Source organism: Planococcus citri, chromosome 3 (assembly GCF_950023065.1).
Source record: "Planococcus citri chromosome 3, ihPlaCitr1.1, whole genome shotgun sequence".
NCBI classification, from domain to species: domain Eukaryota; kingdom Metazoa; phylum Arthropoda; class Insecta; order Hemiptera; family Pseudococcidae; genus Planococcus; species Planococcus citri.
The window spans coordinates 41,714,891-41,731,155 of record NC_088679.1 but is presented as its reverse complement, the minus strand read 5'-3'; the positions used below and the strand labels follow the sequence as shown (position 1 = coordinate 41,731,155).

General features: G+C 31.2%; 5 protein-coding genes across 13 annotated transcripts; 2 read left to right on the top strand and 3 right to left on the bottom strand.

Annotated features, from left to right (window-relative positions):
- Window positions 1-476: 476 nt before the first annotated feature.
- Window positions 477-3,313, bottom strand: LOC135838629 (uncharacterized). The gene is made up of 9 exons (XM_065354337.1): window positions 3,036-3,313; window positions 2,643-2,795; window positions 2,206-2,444; window positions 2,069-2,132; window positions 1,861-1,991; window positions 1,672-1,790; window positions 1,460-1,589; window positions 1,288-1,387; window positions 477-1,188 (listed from the first exon to the last, which is right to left on the bottom strand). The coding sequence occupies exons 2-9, from the start codon at window positions 2,746-2,748 to the stop codon at window positions 1,079-1,081; spliced, it is 999 nt and encodes a 332-aa protein (XP_065210409.1). The 5' UTR covers window positions 2,749-2,795; window positions 3,036-3,313; the 3' UTR covers window positions 477-1,078.
- Window positions 3,314-3,433: 120 nt separating this feature from the next.
- Window positions 3,434-4,844, top strand: LOC135838630 (probable rRNA-processing protein EBP2 homolog). The gene is made up of 6 exons (XM_065354338.1): window positions 3,434-3,637; window positions 3,713-3,793; window positions 3,869-3,976; window positions 4,053-4,256; window positions 4,330-4,556; window positions 4,624-4,844. The coding sequence occupies exons 1-6, from the start codon at window positions 3,566-3,568 to the stop codon at window positions 4,763-4,765; spliced, it is 834 nt and encodes a 277-aa protein (XP_065210410.1). The 5' UTR covers window positions 3,434-3,565; the 3' UTR covers window positions 4,766-4,844.
- Window positions 4,845-4,912: 68 nt separating this feature from the next.
- Window positions 4,913-9,235, bottom strand: LOC135838625 (solute carrier family 35 member F3). Of its 8 annotated transcripts, none has more exons than XM_065354326.1 (12): window positions 8,788-9,235; window positions 8,565-8,671; window positions 8,345-8,482; window positions 8,080-8,248; window positions 7,772-7,950; window positions 7,554-7,682; window positions 7,268-7,457; window positions 7,095-7,184; window positions 6,748-6,877; window positions 6,057-6,086; window positions 5,559-5,599; window positions 4,913-5,353 (listed from the first exon to the last, which is right to left on the bottom strand). In XM_065354326.1, the coding sequence occupies exons 1-12, from the start codon at window positions 8,927-8,929 to the stop codon at window positions 5,301-5,303; spliced, it is 1,398 nt and encodes a 465-aa protein (XP_065210398.1). In that variant the 5' UTR covers window positions 8,930-9,235; the 3' UTR covers window positions 4,913-5,300. The 8 variants fall into 8 exon arrangements, with proteins under 8 accessions (XP_065210398.1, XP_065210400.1, XP_065210397.1 ...); XM_065354328.1 differs by having other exon boundaries at window positions 5,563-5,599; XM_065354325.1 differs by lacking the exon at window positions 5,559-5,599.
- A 1,101-nt stretch (window positions 9,236-10,336) lies between these two features.
- MED4 (mediator complex subunit 4) lies at window positions 10,337-12,087 on the top strand. The gene is made up of 6 exons (XM_065354339.1): window positions 10,337-10,686; window positions 10,848-11,082; window positions 11,158-11,329; window positions 11,415-11,537; window positions 11,605-11,781; window positions 11,967-12,087. Exons 1-5 carry the CDS (start codon window positions 10,616-10,618, stop codon window positions 11,778-11,780), a joined length of 777 nt encoding a protein of 258 aa, XP_065210411.1. The 5' UTR covers window positions 10,337-10,615; the 3' UTR covers window position 11,781; window positions 11,967-12,087.
- On the bottom strand, window positions 11,796-16,241 carry AP-1sigma (AP-1 complex subunit sigma-2). 2 transcript variants are annotated; one of them, XM_065354343.1, is made up of 5 exons: window positions 15,959-16,239; window positions 15,598-15,776; window positions 15,412-15,520; window positions 15,196-15,333; window positions 11,796-12,267 (listed from the first exon to the last, which is right to left on the bottom strand). In XM_065354343.1, the coding sequence occupies exons 1-5, from the start codon at window positions 15,959-15,961 to the stop codon at window positions 12,223-12,225; spliced, it is 474 nt and encodes a 157-aa protein (XP_065210415.1). In that variant the 5' UTR covers window positions 15,962-16,239; the 3' UTR covers window positions 11,796-12,222. The 2 variants fall into 2 exon arrangements, with proteins under 2 accessions (XP_065210415.1, XP_065210416.1); XM_065354344.1 differs by lacking the exon at window positions 11,796-12,267 and adding an exon at window positions 12,286-14,111 and having other exon boundaries at window positions 15,959-16,241.
- Between the last annotated feature and the right edge of the window lie 24 nt (window positions 16,242-16,265).

Here is a 16,265-nt window from a genome sequence, read left to right as displayed (position 1 = left end):
ATTTGTACAAGTGAGCACTGTTAAAACCTAATCTATGCTCAAGTGGGAAATAACCTATAAATAAACCAGTGATAAGTTGGAAAAAAATTGCAAATAATCAAAAATACTTTTTCCATTCTAGCCTAAAATTTTAGTTTTCTACGAAAAACTGATATAGGTAGCTAGTTGAGGATATTGGATTTCTTTCCGCGAAAAGATCTTACATCATTCTAAATTGGTAAATGGTATTAATCGTCTTTATCGGAACTCATGCATGAATTATTGAATTTCAATAAATGATAACTCCAAATGTACCTATATATCTTCGGATGAGGGTAATAGATGAAGATAAAAAAGTAAATCACGTTTAAACTTCCTCTAAAACCTATCAACGTCTTATAAGATTAAAAAAATGAAGTTTATTGTACTTCGTTCAATTTATAAACACCCAAATATTTATGAATAAATTGAAAAAAAAAATACATAAAATTCATAAATGAAAGGAATGGGTACATTTATTAACACGTAATTTTTCACATAAAAATACAATTCTATGATAATACACATATACTTAGGCCTACATAATCTGTGCTTGTGAAATATTCATTTCCTGGGAAATCACTCCATTCTTCTTATAATCTTTGGCTTTTCAAAATTTTAATTCTTCTGAAAGAAGTGGCAAAAAGGAATAAACAAAAAAAACTGTAACAATTATAAACAACTAAGGTATTAGTATTAGACTAGACAATCCATATCACAAAAATTTTTCAGATAAAATTTCCAACGTACTAACGAAAAAATAAACATGAATGCTCATTGATTGATTATTTCTTATAGACTCATGAAACTTGATTATATGTAAACACTGAAGCAATAAACTATATATAGATATCATATAAAAGTAGTGAAAAATTAACAAAATCACAATACTAATTGATGTTCGCTTGACAAATTCTACAAGCAACATTCAATTAAACTTACAAAAATCAATAATGTTTGAAAATTCTACATTTAAAGGAGCAATCCGATCATACCTTATTGATTAAATACAATCTTCGATAATAGAATTAAAATTAAAAGTATTTTTGGGCAGATATGCTTAAACATTTTCACTTGAACCGTTCTCATCAAAAAAACATTTTATGCTTTGTCCATAAATAGACTGAAGATTAACGTGAAGCAATTCAATAATGGCTGGATAGCTGGGTTCTAAAATTTAAAAAAAAAATAAATTAATGAAAAAATAGATATACCTACATACATAACTAATTCATTAATTAAAAACGATTATAAAAATGATTTACTAACCCGTGTCAGGTCTAATGTAACCATGTCGTACGAGAAAGTCAATTAATACTGGACGACTTGTAGTTTTAAAATCGGAAGAAAATGTGCGTTCCAAAGCATCCTAAGAAAATCAAGTATTAATTTTTATCTTACATCAAGAATAATCAAAAGATCTGAGCTATATTCTTCGAACCTGTGCAGTTAATAATTCAAATTCTTCGACTTCACCATCACGATTTTTAGGAATAAAATCGACGGGCAATTCTAAATCGTATACAAATTCGGTGTTCGGAAACAATCCTTGCTCGTTTTCGAAGAAAAATCTGTTTCATAACATTAATAACATTAATGAAATATCATTCCTTTACACACCCATACCTTTTGTAAAAACAAAAAAATACATACGATACGGAGCCACTTGGAATGAGCTTAAGCATTAATTCGTTAGGAACAGAAGCTTCTTCTTCAGCCTCTTTATGAGCAGTTTGTAAGATATTATGCCCAAATGACAGACCACCGCCAACCTATGCAAAAAATCGTTAACAGAAATCAATTACTCCATTAAATGAATACCAATAGGTTTTCTAATATTACCATATTGTCCCATTTCCCAGGCCAGCGTTGTTTTGTTAAGGACCTTTTCTGAAGCCAGATACATAAACCTTTTTCTGGATCATTTACGTATCCATTAATATCAACCCCGTAGTTACAAATTCCAAATAAACCTATATAATTAAAGGAAATACATCTTAAAATAATCTCAAAGTTATTAACCTTATACTAGAAAATGCTGCATACTCACACGTCGCAGATCTATCCATTTTAAATAGTGATTCTGAGCTAAATGACGAACGTACTTCGAAATCCTAAATGAGAGAATAATTTTCAAAGAATTGCTGATTTCGTAGTGTACTCGATGTAATTATAAAATAATCTTACTTCGTCTCTCCAACCCTTCAATGTGATAAGTGCGTTCTTAGAACGGAGATCACGAAGCACGGCGTCAACATTTTTAGTCCTTTCATCGTAAGTTTTGAAAGCTGGATTCAGTATCACGTTATCAAAATGTAAGCGGAACACATTCGGGTATTGCAAGAGATGTTTCAAAATATCTGATCGTATCAATCCAACTTGTGTTCCGTTGACAACAAAAGGATGACATTGATTTTTATTCAGCTCTGTAAAAAAAAAAAAAAAAGAGCAAATAGGTAAGTTTTGTTAATGCGTTATAATGAGATATCGATCGAAAACGAAAAAATACCGCATTTCTGTCTCGCATTTCGAATTTGACATTGATCGAACTCATGCCAAATTATTCTTAATACAGGTCAGAAATGCGGACGAACTTGATAACGGAAAAAAATCAAAATGCTTACCCGATATGTAGAAATTGTTAAATGTTTTAACCAAATTCAAAAGACTCGACATTTCTTTTTTCTCAGTTGAGCACTCATGATCTTGAGAATTGTTATGATGGTCCATTGTACAATGTAGATTATTTCGATATGAGCGTTTAAATCCGAAGAATACTAGGTTGTGTAACAAGGAGAAAATCAAACACCGCAAGAAACTTATCAACTGATGAAATGAAATTTTTAAAATACATTTCTTCCCAATGAGTAAAACTTGAAGAAAATGTAATCAATCGAACTTAATATTTTACTTTATTTCAGATTCATTCATCAGTAATTGTAATCAACGAGCGATAACGTTTTTAATCACTGAATTTCAAATATTTCAAAAATAAACATTACGAAAAAACAAATTACTTGACGAATGATTAATGAATGAATGAATGAATAAACCACCGGAATTTCTATCAGCCTCGTAAGTCTACCAATCCTCAGACGCCAAGATGGACTGATCCTTTGAACTCGAAGCGGTGTGATGAATGACGGTAGGGTTGAAAAACTAAAAAGTTTGTCGCCGTAAATATTAAACGATATGATGTCGTTGAAGGTAATATAAAGATAATGATATAAAATTGCACTCGGTAAAAAATGTATCACGTATCACGTAACAAAATTTTTCATTTGCACGAAATTTTTAAAACAACAAAATTAAATTTTTTATAAAAAATATTTTTGCGAAAATTGCGTTAGCAAAAAAGTCACACTGTGATATATCAGTGTTGCCATGTAAACAATGCGCGTAGCGGCGAGTCACGTGTTTACATTTTTCAGTTTTCACGCATTGTTCATTTTCGTTTATGATTTCTCAGCAAATGTAAATGAAATAATTTTCAAACTCAGTATTCAATTATTTTAGCATTATTAGTTTTCTATTTATTTAATATTTTATGGGTTTAAAAAGTCCTGAGCATATAACGGATTACATGATGGACAGCAACGAAGAAGATGAAGATGAAATGGTGAGTTCATAATAATCTAATATCTTGCATTGATTGATTAACTTCACCACCTCATTTTCAAAAATTATCTTTCAGCTTCAAGAATTATTCTTAGCTGGTAAATTGAAACCTGGTCTTAACATTCCCGTTGAAAAGAAAATCTTTGTGAACGATGTCGTAAGTTTTATTGTATTCATGTTTTTTTCTTAATGCACCATTTTGTTTCTCACCGAATGTGACGTTATCATTTAGGAAAAATTGAAATCAAAACTGAACTCTATCAAAACAGATTTACCATGGATGGAAAGATTTGATATCATCAATGAACAGGCTGAATTAGCTCCAGAGTTGAGTGTTGAGGTAATTTATTCAATTAATTCGAGAGACGTTTCCAACTTTCGAGTTTTCTTTCCTCAAACTGTGAGTTTTATTTCAGTTGAAAGAGCAAGAAGAATTCGTCAAAACAGGACGTTCTGATAATCTAGCATTAAATGAGTTTAAAAGAGAAACTATGTTTCATCGACAAGCTCAGTTGGCTGCTATGGAAGGTTTAGCTCGAGTCAAAGCCCAAGGTATACCTACCATAAGACCGAATGACTATTTTGCAGAAATGATGAAAACCGACGAACATATGCAAAAAGTAATGTTTTTCAAAATACTCGATTCACTAAAATGTTGGCGAAACATTCACTTCATTTTTGTACTGAATTTAGGTTAGGCATTCGTTATTGGAGAAACAAGCTGGTTTAGAACGTAGTGAAAAAGTTAAGAAAATGAGAACAGAAAGAAAATTAGCAAAGAAGAAACAAGTAGAGAGTACTTTACGTAAGCAAAAGGATAAGCGCGAATTAATGGAAAATATCAAAAAATACCGAAAAGGAATGCGAACTGATCTTGATTTCCTGGAGAATAAATCGCAACAAGATAATCCTTCGAGAAAGTATGATATTTCATGTAGTCTCTTGAAAAATTTAATAAAACGGAACTTAATCTATTTTTTATTTCAGGGTGAATAAAAAACGACAGATGAAAAACGAAAAATTTGGCTTCGGCGGTAAGAAAGGCAAGTTCAAGAATAATAACATCGATAGTAAACCAAAAAATAAACGACCAGGAAAATCAAGAAGAAATAAAATGAAGAAAAAGTAATTACCATTTTCCTATCCGATGTTTGTTTGATTGTCAAATGGCAATATAGTAATTGTTATAAATTTCATCCATTTTTAAATCTGAAGTTTTTTTTCTATTTAATAAGAGATGGAAGTATTTTCCCTGAGATGCAAAAATAATCTCCGGTTAAAAAACTATTGAAACATTTTATTCGGCATGAATATGCAGATATCTTTGATAACACGTCGAGAAAATAATTACACAGTGACTAATAATAAAATCTTAATCAAGTTATGGTAATTATCGAAAAAAATTATTACAGGCAGTTTTACATATTATTTCAACAATATCGATTTAAAAAAATTACACAAACGTAACGAAAAATATTTAAAATGGTTTCAGTGTTACAACTTTTCACAAGTAACTAACAACTATACGTAGATATGTCACGATACACTACATGCGAGTAAATACAAATAAGAGAAAAAAGTAATGAAAAAAAAAATATATTTAATTTAACGTACTCGCCCCGAAGGCGATCTTAAATGAGAACGAATATATCCGGTTCTATAATCTACATCAGTCCTTTGATTAGACATTTGTGCCCCGCGATTCTTTCGGTTCCATCTGGAACATAAATTATCATAATATAATAATACTTAAGATGAAGTTATTCGCCGATGATTACCCAATTCTTACCCATGAGCACAAAATATTTACATGCTAAAAAATTAAGTTTGCTGAAAATGCACTAGTGTACGAAGCGAAAGCGTTTAAAAACAAAATGAATGAAAATAAATAAAAAAAAAACAAAACGAACATAAAACCTTACTGACTTGAATGTTATCCGTATTTTCAACATTGAATTTTACGCTATAAAACGTAAAATAATCTTAATTACAATATCGAGGGGAAAAAACTAAATTAAAACTATTTATTTATCCTTTTCTATACGCTGTTTCGTATTACTTCAGAACAAATAAAAAAATATTCAAAACAAAACAGACACACCGTGCAGCTGTGCTACTAAAAGCGAATTCAGAAAGAAAGACAAACACTCAAAATTGTTCAACTTTTACTAAAGATTTGTAAACTCCGTAAGCGTAACACACTTTCTCAAAACTCATATTATGTATATTATATTTCATCATTCAAGAAGCGTGAGTAAGTTATATCGATAGCTAAGTTATTTTCGAAATATTTTTGCCATTTTCTGTTTAAACACTTAGCTACATTTTATCGTAGTATCAATTTAAACTTTAATCATGCATTGTTTCTTTCGGTTTTTATTCAATCAAGCTAGATCATGCAGTTCAAAAAATAAACTCACCGCGCATTGCGACTCATTAAAATTATATTCCTGGAAACAAATAAGGTTTAAACGATCAATTACTTATTTATAGGGATAGGTTCTACTTGAATGATCTACATTACCATGGATACCGAATACAAAATACGGTGTATGAATCGAACGTTGAATTAGAAATTTCAAAAAGTTCAGATGTAAACACTTCTGATAAAAATTTAAATGAATCAAGCTAGGTATTTGGGTAAGAGTGTTTCAAGTTACAAGCAACAGTTCGTGAGAACGTTGGAAATTCAAGGACAAATTTAAATCGATTAGTAGGTACTAGGTAGTGAACCTTTTTGCTAAAATTCTTCGCATGCCGTTTATCTTCGGATCGTCAGCATGAGAGATTTTGTGAAATCTTTGGGCCTATACATATATGATTATCATCTTTTACCATTATCCTATCAATTGAATATTTCCAAAATCATCGAGTTTATTTATTAATTAATTGCTTATGGAATATCTATTAATTGTTCAATGTTCACTTGTAACTACTTCGAATAAGGGATATCCATACTGTCGAGTTACTACGGTATAAGTATATTACGCATTTATTGGTAATGCTTCACTATAAATACTCTAATGTAGAGTAAATTTACCATTTAGTCTATGTTATGAAATTTTGTGATGGTTTTTTAACTTTGTGTTAATACTGCATTTAGTAACCAACCTAAGTAATCGTGTTATATAATCTGGCCAATTATCAGGAAACATAACTAAGAAAAATCCGATCGATATCAAAATTATACCAGCTAGTTTCATGCCATAGAAATGAGTTCCGTACAGTACTACATCTAAAGCTACAAAAAAAAAAAAAGAAAAAAGAAACGTAGGTAAATTGAAAGCTTATTTTGTTTCTAATTATTTTCATAAAATGCTAATTGATTTGATAGTGAAAATAAATACGATCAACGTCAATTGTCATAAAATATCAATACCCCTTCTATGTAATTTTCAAAGCATTGAGTTGGAACTATCAAATCAAGTGAAAGAAAGAAAAATTTGCTATTGAAGTACCTGCTGAAACTGGTACGGAAGTAATCAGTCCTAATGTTATAAATAAGTCGTATGTTATAGCAAAACTGAAATTGCCTAGAAGATTAGTTACTGCAACATAATGAAACTCGATTAATATTGATATCATTTTCCTGATTTGTAAGTAATCGACTAATCGTGAATACTTTACTTACTTAAAGAAAACAGACTAGCGCCGAATAAAATGGTCCACGGTAATCGATCCCATTGCAAGACTTCAACTCCGGTGAAATATAAAACCAAACAGAGTGGCCATAATAAAGTTGCGTTTAACATACCAATTAGCGAAAAAAACAAAGATATTTGTCCGAGGCTAACTTCACCGAACGTTTTCTTGAATAAAATCTGTTCAAAAGAAATTCAATTTTTTGAAGTAGGTACCTAGGTATAAATAAAATTTGTGCACGAATGTGCTTCTTTGAAATTGCAAAAATGTCATACTTTATAGACGGCAAAACCAACTGCAGCTGTGGCAGCTAAGAGAACACTGTTCATCGTGGAACTTTGAGATATTCCATCCATGTAAACTAATAATGCAACCCCAGTATCACATAAAATTATTGCTACAATCTGTGAACATTGAAATTAATTGTGATTTTGATTTCGCTGCACACTTATGCATCTATATAGGCTAGTATTTTTAGCTGAATTTTACTCACTCTTAATCCGACGAATTGTTCGTGTAATATAACCCAAGACAGTAAGTAAACATAAACGACATTTGTTGCGAATAATGCGATTACATCCGTTGCTAATAGAATTCTTAAAGAATACACGTACATGTAGTTTGTTAGTACCCATAATATGCAGAAGAAACTACATCTAATGAGAAATCGTCCTGAAATCAAGAAATAAAATATCGCGTAAAAATTGAGTCATGAGTAGGTAGTGAATGCACTACAAGTTTCGAAGCTGCAGTGTATAGTTTATTTTCTATTAAAATTTGAAATTCATGTTGAAAATGAACCTGCTGTAAAACGGCTGTTTCTGAAGTTTCTCACGCTTTCGCATAGAATTTCAGTTGGAGTTAAGGCACGAGATGAGGCAAGTTGAGCAAGGTAATAAATCGGAAAAAATAGTACCATCCAATTCGTGCAAAACCAAGTGGTAAAAAAAGGCGCGTTATAAAATTCCATCTAAAAACGATAAGCTCGAATTATTTTCAAAATAATATAGGTAATGAGAAGCTCGAATAGAGTTTACGGTGTCAATGAACACTATACAATACATACATGTTCAAAGTAGGGTCTATACATTGTGCCATTCAATGTTGCTATGAGCGCGTAGGAATGGAATAAATATTTTATAAAATGAGTACTAGCCACCCATGATGCTGTTATGCATACTGTCACCCATATTCCGCAATATATCTACGAATAAAAATGAATTAAATTGAGAAATGTTTTGTTAAATTCTATTTATACCTACTTAACTTCTGGAATAGCTACTCACTTTTTTGGCTGGCGGTGAACAACATGCATGCCTAAATTTACATAATTTATCTTTGCATCCGCCTTTTTTGCCAACCAGCTCTTGCGTTTCTTCTCGTGGAAGATCAGCTAAAAAATATTGATGTAAATTGTAAAATGATTGTATAGCTTCATTTTCATCGTTTGTTGAGTAAGCAAAATAAGCAAATGAATAGGTTTTATGCAACAATAAAGGATATTTTTACCTGATTCAACACTGTGATAGGATCCATCTCTGGACGCTGCTCTAATAGGAGGAATTTCTCGATTTGTGGCAGGATTTGGATGAGATCGAACATTATTCATAGGATTGTATATAGTTTGAATATCACTTTCATTTTTCATCATGAAGATGCCGATGTTCTAATGTAAATGTAATATCGATTCAAGCCATGTTATATATGCGGATGAACTGGTGCAAAATTAAGTGTAGGAATGTAAAACGTCTTCGTGCCGAGAAAAGGAACACATAATTAATCGCGCGAATCGTAAAAAAAATTCTCGAAAGTCATTTATAGATTTTATGGCAAAAAATTAACGAAAATAATGCATGTCACGCATTACTAGCGGATATAAATGTCAATAAAATAAAATGACACAGTTTACTGCGTTTCTGTCGAAACTAATATAATCTTTGTTTATCACAATGAAAAACTCTAGGTATAATGCAAAATTCAAGATATCGATTTCAAGAACGCATGCGTTCTTATTATAATATGAAGCAGATGTATTTTGTATTCGCTAAAAATTTCTCATATTTTATTCAATTAAATAGAAAGCTTTTTGTTTTCTTGTTTTTCGAAAGCTGTGCGAAATAAATTGAAATCCGGGTCATAAATTTGAACCTTTTGGTCCCCTTTTTGTTTTATGAAACTTTTTCTCTCGGAAAAAGAAACACATAACAAGATATAAATTTTAAACCGGAGACGTATAGGTACAGCCTCTCACAATTTTGGAACATTAAAATCGATCTGGAAGAATGATGTTTGCGCAAAAAATTTAAAGGAGTTGAAATTTCGTGCGAACTTTCAAGTGTCAGGCTTCAGGATTACGCTTTTTTGCAATTATATAGCCTAAAGCGAGAATCTTTATTTTATAGGCCACTCAAATCGCATGCATAACCTTGAATTAAAAATGCTGTGAAAAGTGAACCATTTCTTGTAATTTTCAAACGGTTAAAGATTTTAACAGATACCTAGGTACATATTTGTTTTTAATACGCGCATGAAACAACTATGACGGCAATGGTCGGTTGTGTTTTTCTACAGCCATTTTTATTTTAAAAATAAATTATGCATTCTTATTATCCTGCGTAATTTTTGTGACGATAAAAGTACTCATTACTAAGAAAAAACCGAAAAATAAGAAAGTCGATAATTTTAACGCTTTAATTCCAATATTTTGTAACCAACAAACACGCATTAATCAATATTTCAATATTACTTAATTATTCGTCGTTTCAACTTTGTAAAAAAATTTGCTTGGGCACCAAAGGTTGGTAACCTTATACATATTACGCAGGCTCCTCTCAATTTACTTTTTGGAAAGACGGAAGTTTGAACTCAAAACTTGAGAATTTTGAACGCTCATAATTAATCATGTACTTATGTAGGTAGTACGTAGCAATAAAAATTTGATTTGAATTAAAAAATAAATCAAGTCTTCCTTATTTGACTTGAATAGGCAATCTCTTTAACTCGAACAAAATGAACGAATTTATCCAATGAAAATGATTCATTTTTCGTTAATTTTTCGTTGTTTGTGTTTCTTGTTATCATCATCATTTTTTGCAATTTTGTATCAAAACTGAAAACTAACAAAACGTCTCATTCTTCACTTCATTTTCAGTGTTTTATTTCATTTTTCGTTTGATAGGGTTTCAAACTTTTCAACGCAAGCTATCTCCAAACTGTAGGTATTAAATGTATTCATTTCTAGAGTGATTTCAAGCTTGTTTGACTGTCCCAAAATTACTTCCGGCGATCAAGCAAATGAATTTTTGAACGTGTTTTGCTTATCGAGCTCAGTACAAAAATGTCAGCTCCATCGCTCAGCACTCGGGAGAAACTGCTGTCAATTATCGACGATGTTGAAATCATCACAAAGTGAGTTAATTTTGTATGCAAATACCGAACAAATGTATATTGCCAATTTCACGTTTGAGTGTACTCATCTGTCATCTGCCTTGATTTTGAAAATAATTTCTGATACTGTCTCTATGGTTACGAAGTAACTTTATTAATCGCTAATGTGTTTCACAATGTAGAGAAATCCTTGAAAACGCAATTTCCATCAAGCACCAAAGAATGATCGGAGCGGAGCAATTGAGTTTGACCAAATTACTAATAGCAAAAGAAAAAGAACTAAAAGATACGTTGAAGTTGGCCGATGAACAGGCTAAAATTAATGAAAAAATGAATTTGTTGAAAAATGAAGTTGAAAGGCAAGATCAGTACATTCAGCAATTCGAACGTTTACTAAAAGAATCCGAGCAAATTTTGGTAAGTAAATACTAATGAACGTATTCGTTTGCCATTTGTTCTCATAATCTCATCTTCGTTCGTTTTATGTATTAGGCAACGGCAAACTTCCAAGCGAAGCAAAAATTGCAGTCCATTAATAAGGCCAATAAACGACCTGTTTCTTCCGAAGAATTGATCAAGTACGCGCACAGAATAAGTTCATCTGAAGCGGTTTGTGCTCCTTTAACGTGGCAACCGGGTGATCCTCGACGGCCATATCCAACAGGTACCGACATTCGTTTTTGTGCTCTGATAACTATTATTCTTACATCAGATTGTGAATTTACCACTTTGATAATTTTCTGAATCAGATATCGATATGCGATTGGGATTATTATCCAGATACAACGATCCTCCAATCAACGGTCATATGATACCACAACCTGGTAATCTGCCTGATATCCATCGAAGCAATCATCCTCAAGGGACCAACGGTAACAATAATAGTTTTTTAGCAGAAATACTTGTGTTTTTCTTCTAATCATTAGTTGAACATTACAGAACCTCCTGCGTCTATCGCCAATCAGTTTGCTTGGCATACGTCCGGTGAAATGCACATGAGCGTTCCTGGTCAAAGTTCCGTTTCGATTGATACCAGAAATCATAATAAAGATAACGAAGACGTTGAAGTCATGTCCACTGATAGTAGCAGCTCTTCATCTAGCGATTCTCAATAAAGTACGTTTGCTTAATATATTTAAACGGTCCTTTAATACTTGTTATTAATACATTTCAATAAACACAATTTTTCATTATAATACCTAGAATAATCATAACAATAATGGACGGATTCTAAACAAATTCTTTTAAAATAGATAAATGTATCTTTCAATTTTAATTTTTTCCCAATTTTTTGCTTACAGGTATTTGATTTTTCTGTCGAAGAAATTCGTTGGTATCGTTTTCGTTTATTACACAATTTTTTTAGTTTAATAATACTGTTTATGTTATAAAATATAAATATATGTAGCTTGTAAACATGAACTATTACTTAATTTATTCGATGTAGGTACGTCCGTATCAGCATACTAAAATAGAGACCAACAGTATTATAATAATGGAAAACAATTATTAAGTTTATAAAACACCGCTGCACTTCGATATTTCCGAAGTTGGTAACTACCCGAGCCCATGATCTTCGAAAAAGCCTTGCGGAGTCTCTTCCTATAAACAAAATATTCAATTATTACACACGTATTGCTAAAGAATCGCTTCAAAAAGTTATTTTTGAAATAGATTGTTCGCATTTTTACCAATTAACCTAATCAAAATTTCACTCTAATCTAGGTGAAATAAATCCACGAAGGTGATTCCAGAAGTGTTAGGTGATAGGTAGAAATATACTTCGTTTAATTTACGAATAATGTTGATTAATAATTTTTATAGCACCAAGTTACATACGCTACGAGCAGGTCAATATTATCGAAAGTGAAGTACTCTCAAATGATTTTATAAAATTACCTCGAGTTAAACTTGAAAACTTTATCTCCGGACCAGATTCGAATATGTCCCCGCAATGTTCGCACGTGTCAAGCTTTACCAAAAACCATAACACAACACCACTTTCGTTCATGCAAAACATTGTTATTACATACAATACCCATTCACCATGACAAACACAAATACAAAAGAAAACATTTGAAAAACAACATGTAGAAAATACAATGAGTACTTTTGCAAATATTTATTGGCAGAGCTTTACGTACACAATTGAATTTTACATAAGTAAGTATAATACAATGTTCACATAAATTACATACGTACATTGAGTTCAACATCATAGAATATCACTAAATTTGTACTTTTGATTATTTAAATAGAAGTAACGAAATTTCAGTGGCTTTTACAATTATCTTTCAGTCTTGAGATTCATGAGCACAAACATCAACGATACAACAGGTGAAAAAGTGAATGTACATTTTTTTTAATCAATACTACAACGCTAAGAAGAGAAAAAACTACGGTGATCAAAAAATACCCAAGAAATAATGGAATCGATTTATGAAGAATACACCTGAATAAACACCGCTAGGCTACATTAAATTATGTGTAAGATGAAAAAATCTATTCTGGTACATAATAAGGATATCTATTTACATAATTATTTCGAAATAGTGATCTAAAAAAGCAATCATTTATGAATTTAAAGCAAAGTAAAGCGAAAAAATGAATGATACCGAATGATTCGCTTATGCTGCTACTTTTAATTTTTCTCCCATTTTCTACGTGAAGTATAACAATTTTGAACTTTGCATTTTTTTTTTAAAAGCGCCACTGAATTTCCTAACGTAACTTGCACGAAAAAAATATTTATACTTTTATGAAATGAATTAACTACCGGAATATAAAAAAATTAGTGTGTATATTGGAAAACAATTACCTATTTTAAATAAATTCAGCCATTTTTCAAAAAAACAGCATCTAATTTACGCATTATCAAAATAATATGGCATTAAATGCAACAAACATGTAGAAAAAAATACAAAAAATATAATTTACACAAAATAATTTTAAAATCAAGTTTTTTACGCTATATTGACTATTTTTAAACACCATTTAATTCCAGTAATGACTAAATCACCGAGTGTAACTTTGATAAAATGCAATAATTACGCGATAGCGGATCAATTTTAATAAAATTATGTGCGTTTCGTTTCCCGTTTACGTACTTCGAAGAATTGAAAAGTTTCAATTAAGGAATACTTTACGTAGGTATAATCATCTTTGATTTTATTTTGATAAAGTTGTGATTCCAAAAAATGGTGATTAAAAGCACGACTGGCACTTTGCGAAATAGCCATTACTGGAAGTATCACCACGACAAACGATATAGCGTGAATTTGTCTTCTTGAAACTTTGGTCTCATGAATAAAAAACGTTTAACACTCAAAAATCGCAGATGGATCTGCACTAGTGGATATTGGTAAATGAAACAATTGGAGCCAATGTTTGGTATGCGCTAGTTAAAGCAACCCAATTTCCTTCAAAGTACCCTCCACCGCTTCATCCTAAAAAAAAACCAACACACACGCCCACCAACGATAACTAAAAAACACCAATAATACGATTGAAACTAATTGTTCAGAAGCGACAACAGATATAACGCGTGAAAAAAATCGAAAATCATTTTGAATACTCTGTAGAAGCTTTTGAACAATTCGTTTTCATGACAATAATATATTAACACTGGCAATTTAATTTAAAAAATCCCACAAGCGACATCAAAACCAAACTACAATGTACATTCACCTGCGTTATGCTCGTAAAGAAGATCGCAAAAGCCACAATTACTATAATTATAGGTATATCTTAAATATGTAGGCATAAAGTGGATGGAAGCCTTTGAAGCGGGAGTATTGAAAAACTTATCATAGATTTTTTCGAAATTCATATTACGTACAACCAGAAGACTAGAATATTTTAAAATAATGTACGCGACGTTTTAATGAACTGATCGCATCGGTAATTAAAACATGATAGGATAAAAATCTAAAAAAATGGATTGGAAGTAATGTGTAGAGTTCACAACGCCTATCAAATATCACCCATTTAATTTGGTCTTGTTAGTATAGTAGGTAAAATAAATTGAATAAATACATGCAAGATTTCCCCAATCGGAAAATTCATCTCACCGTGATTAATAATTCATTCATACCATATTACAATCATTACAAGGAAATACCTTAAACATTATTCGCATGTTTATATTATTCATGCAATCGGGGTACACAAACGTAAATCTAATAGCTGTGCTATTCGAGGAACATAATAAATTTTTGGCTAATGTGAAAGTTTCAGAAAGTATAAAAAATGAGAAGTATATAAGCGAAAAAAAGTAACCACGTGCCACATTCATCAACGTGACAAATAAACACAAACTCAACGTGAATGGCATGCGTTTTCATCATTGACTAGGTAACTATTTGGAGTGCAGTAAAGGAAGTACAATTTTTAAAATCAATAAGGTAACTAATATATCCGAAACGAAAATATCCACAACTACAAATGCTTCATCGAAGGCGGTGAAATTTTTTCCAAGAAGTTATTTCATAAAAATTAGTAATCATGTAGACGATCATCTTTATTACTAACCTCTTGCAATAAATCTTGCGCTGCAACAGCTTTCAAAACGTTCTTTTTACTAGTCTCTTGTACTTCGCCGCCCAATAATAACTCATCCAATATGAAATAAGCTTTCTCGAAATTGAAAATTATGTCAAGTTCACAAACCTACAATCATTTTTACAATATTAATGAACATAGATTTTCACGCAAGTAAAAAATAAAAATGAATAATCAAGAACATACGCTTCCAAAATATTTATCCAATAATTCCACGTATCTGTGAATTATTTCCAGCGTCAACAGTTCATTATCACTTTGTTCTATCGCGCAACAGAAGTACAAACTGGCGTATCTGTCAACAAAACATTGAGAAATCAATTCACTGAAAAAGTTTGTAAGAGAAATTGAAATAAATTCAGTAATGATCACCTTTTATACACAATTTTCAAGTCTTTCCATTCTAAAAAACTACACATTTTTGGTTTTCTTGCTAAAATAGTAGTGATGAGATCTCTGGTAATCTTTTTCTTGGTTTTATCCGGATGTGCGACGTACCATTTTTGTAAACGCAATTTTCCTTGCCGGCTGAACAGTAACATGAATTGCATCTGAAAATTTGATTACATATGTGATTACGTGTAACATAAATGATTTATAAAGAACTAACATTATTTACCTTCTTCTAAGTAATTATCTAAACATTGAATAGAACAGTTTCTATAGACTCCCTAACAACTTTATATATTAGTATAAATATTTCAAAACTGAGTTCATCAAACAATTCACTTACCATAGCGTTTTCAAGTCACACAGAGGCTTTAAATCACTTGACAGATATGTCATACATTAACAGGAGTACGGAGAATTGTCTGTCAAATTTATATCACCGTTCACCATTATTAATATAACGAGCAATGCACTACTATGCCCTTCATTTTCCAACTAAATAATCGAATTTACGTTAGGAATACGCAGTCGGAAATTGGAAAAATTGAAATTCTATTCTATGTAAAGGAACACCGGATGTGTACTTTGACTCGACATCAAAATCATAATATTGCAAAAAAAAAGACAAAAGTTCAGAACTTTAATCATTA

Bases quoted from the DNA above. Each gene is read 5' to 3' on its own strand.
- LOC135838625 (XM_065354325.1), bottom strand. From the start codon at position 8,929: ATGATGAAAAATGAAAGTGATATTCAAACTATATACAATCCTATGAAT. The intron at 8,483-8,564 runs GTGAGTAGCTAT...TTTTATTCGTAG, and splicing joins GTTCACCGCCAGCCAAAAAA to ATATATTGCGGAATATGGGT. The intron at 6,087-6,747 runs GTTGGTTACTAA...ATTTGTTTCCAG, and splicing joins TATATAACACGATTACTTAG to GAATATAATTTTAATGAGTC.
- LOC135838630 (XM_065354338.1), top strand. From the start codon at position 3,566: ATGGGTTTAAAAAGTCCTGAGCATATAACGGATTACATGATGGACAGC. The intron at 4,257-4,329 runs GTAATGTTTTTC...TACTGAATTTAG, and splicing joins CCGACGAACATATGCAAAAA to GTTAGGCATTCGTTATTGGA. The intron at 4,557-4,623 runs GTATGATATTTC...TTTTTATTTCAG, and splicing joins CAAGATAATCCTTCGAGAAA to GGTGAATAAAAAACGACAGA.
- AP-1sigma (XM_065354344.1), bottom strand. The intron at 15,334-15,411 runs GTATGTTCTTGA...AAATGATTGTAG, and splicing joins TGGATAAATATTTTGGAAGC to GTTTGTGAACTTGACATAAT. The intron at 14,112-15,195 runs GTTAGTAATAAA...GTTTTTTTTTAG, and splicing joins CGCAAGATTTATTGCAAGAG to GATGAAGCGGTGGAGGGTAC.
- MED4 (XM_065354339.1), top strand. From the start codon at position 10,616: ATGTCAGCTCCATCGCTCAGCACTCGGGAGAAACTGCTGTCAATTATC. The intron at 11,083-11,157 runs GTAAGTAAATAC...TTTATGTATTAG, and splicing joins AAGAATCCGAGCAAATTTTG to GCAACGGCAAACTTCCAAGC. The intron at 11,330-11,414 runs GTACCGACATTC...TTTCTGAATCAG, and splicing joins TCGACGGCCATATCCAACAG to ATATCGATATGCGATTGGGA.
- LOC135838629 (XM_065354337.1), bottom strand. From the start codon at position 2,748: ATGGACCATCATAACAATTCTCAAGATCATGAGTGCTCAACTGAGAAA. The intron at 1,992-2,068 runs GTGAGTATGCAG...TTAATTATATAG, and splicing joins AATGGATAGATCTGCGACGT to GTTTATTTGGAATTTGTAAC. The intron at 1,791-1,860 runs GTAATATTAGAA...TTTTTTGCATAG, and splicing joins CTGGGAAATGGGACAATATG to GTTGGCGGTGGTCTGTCATT.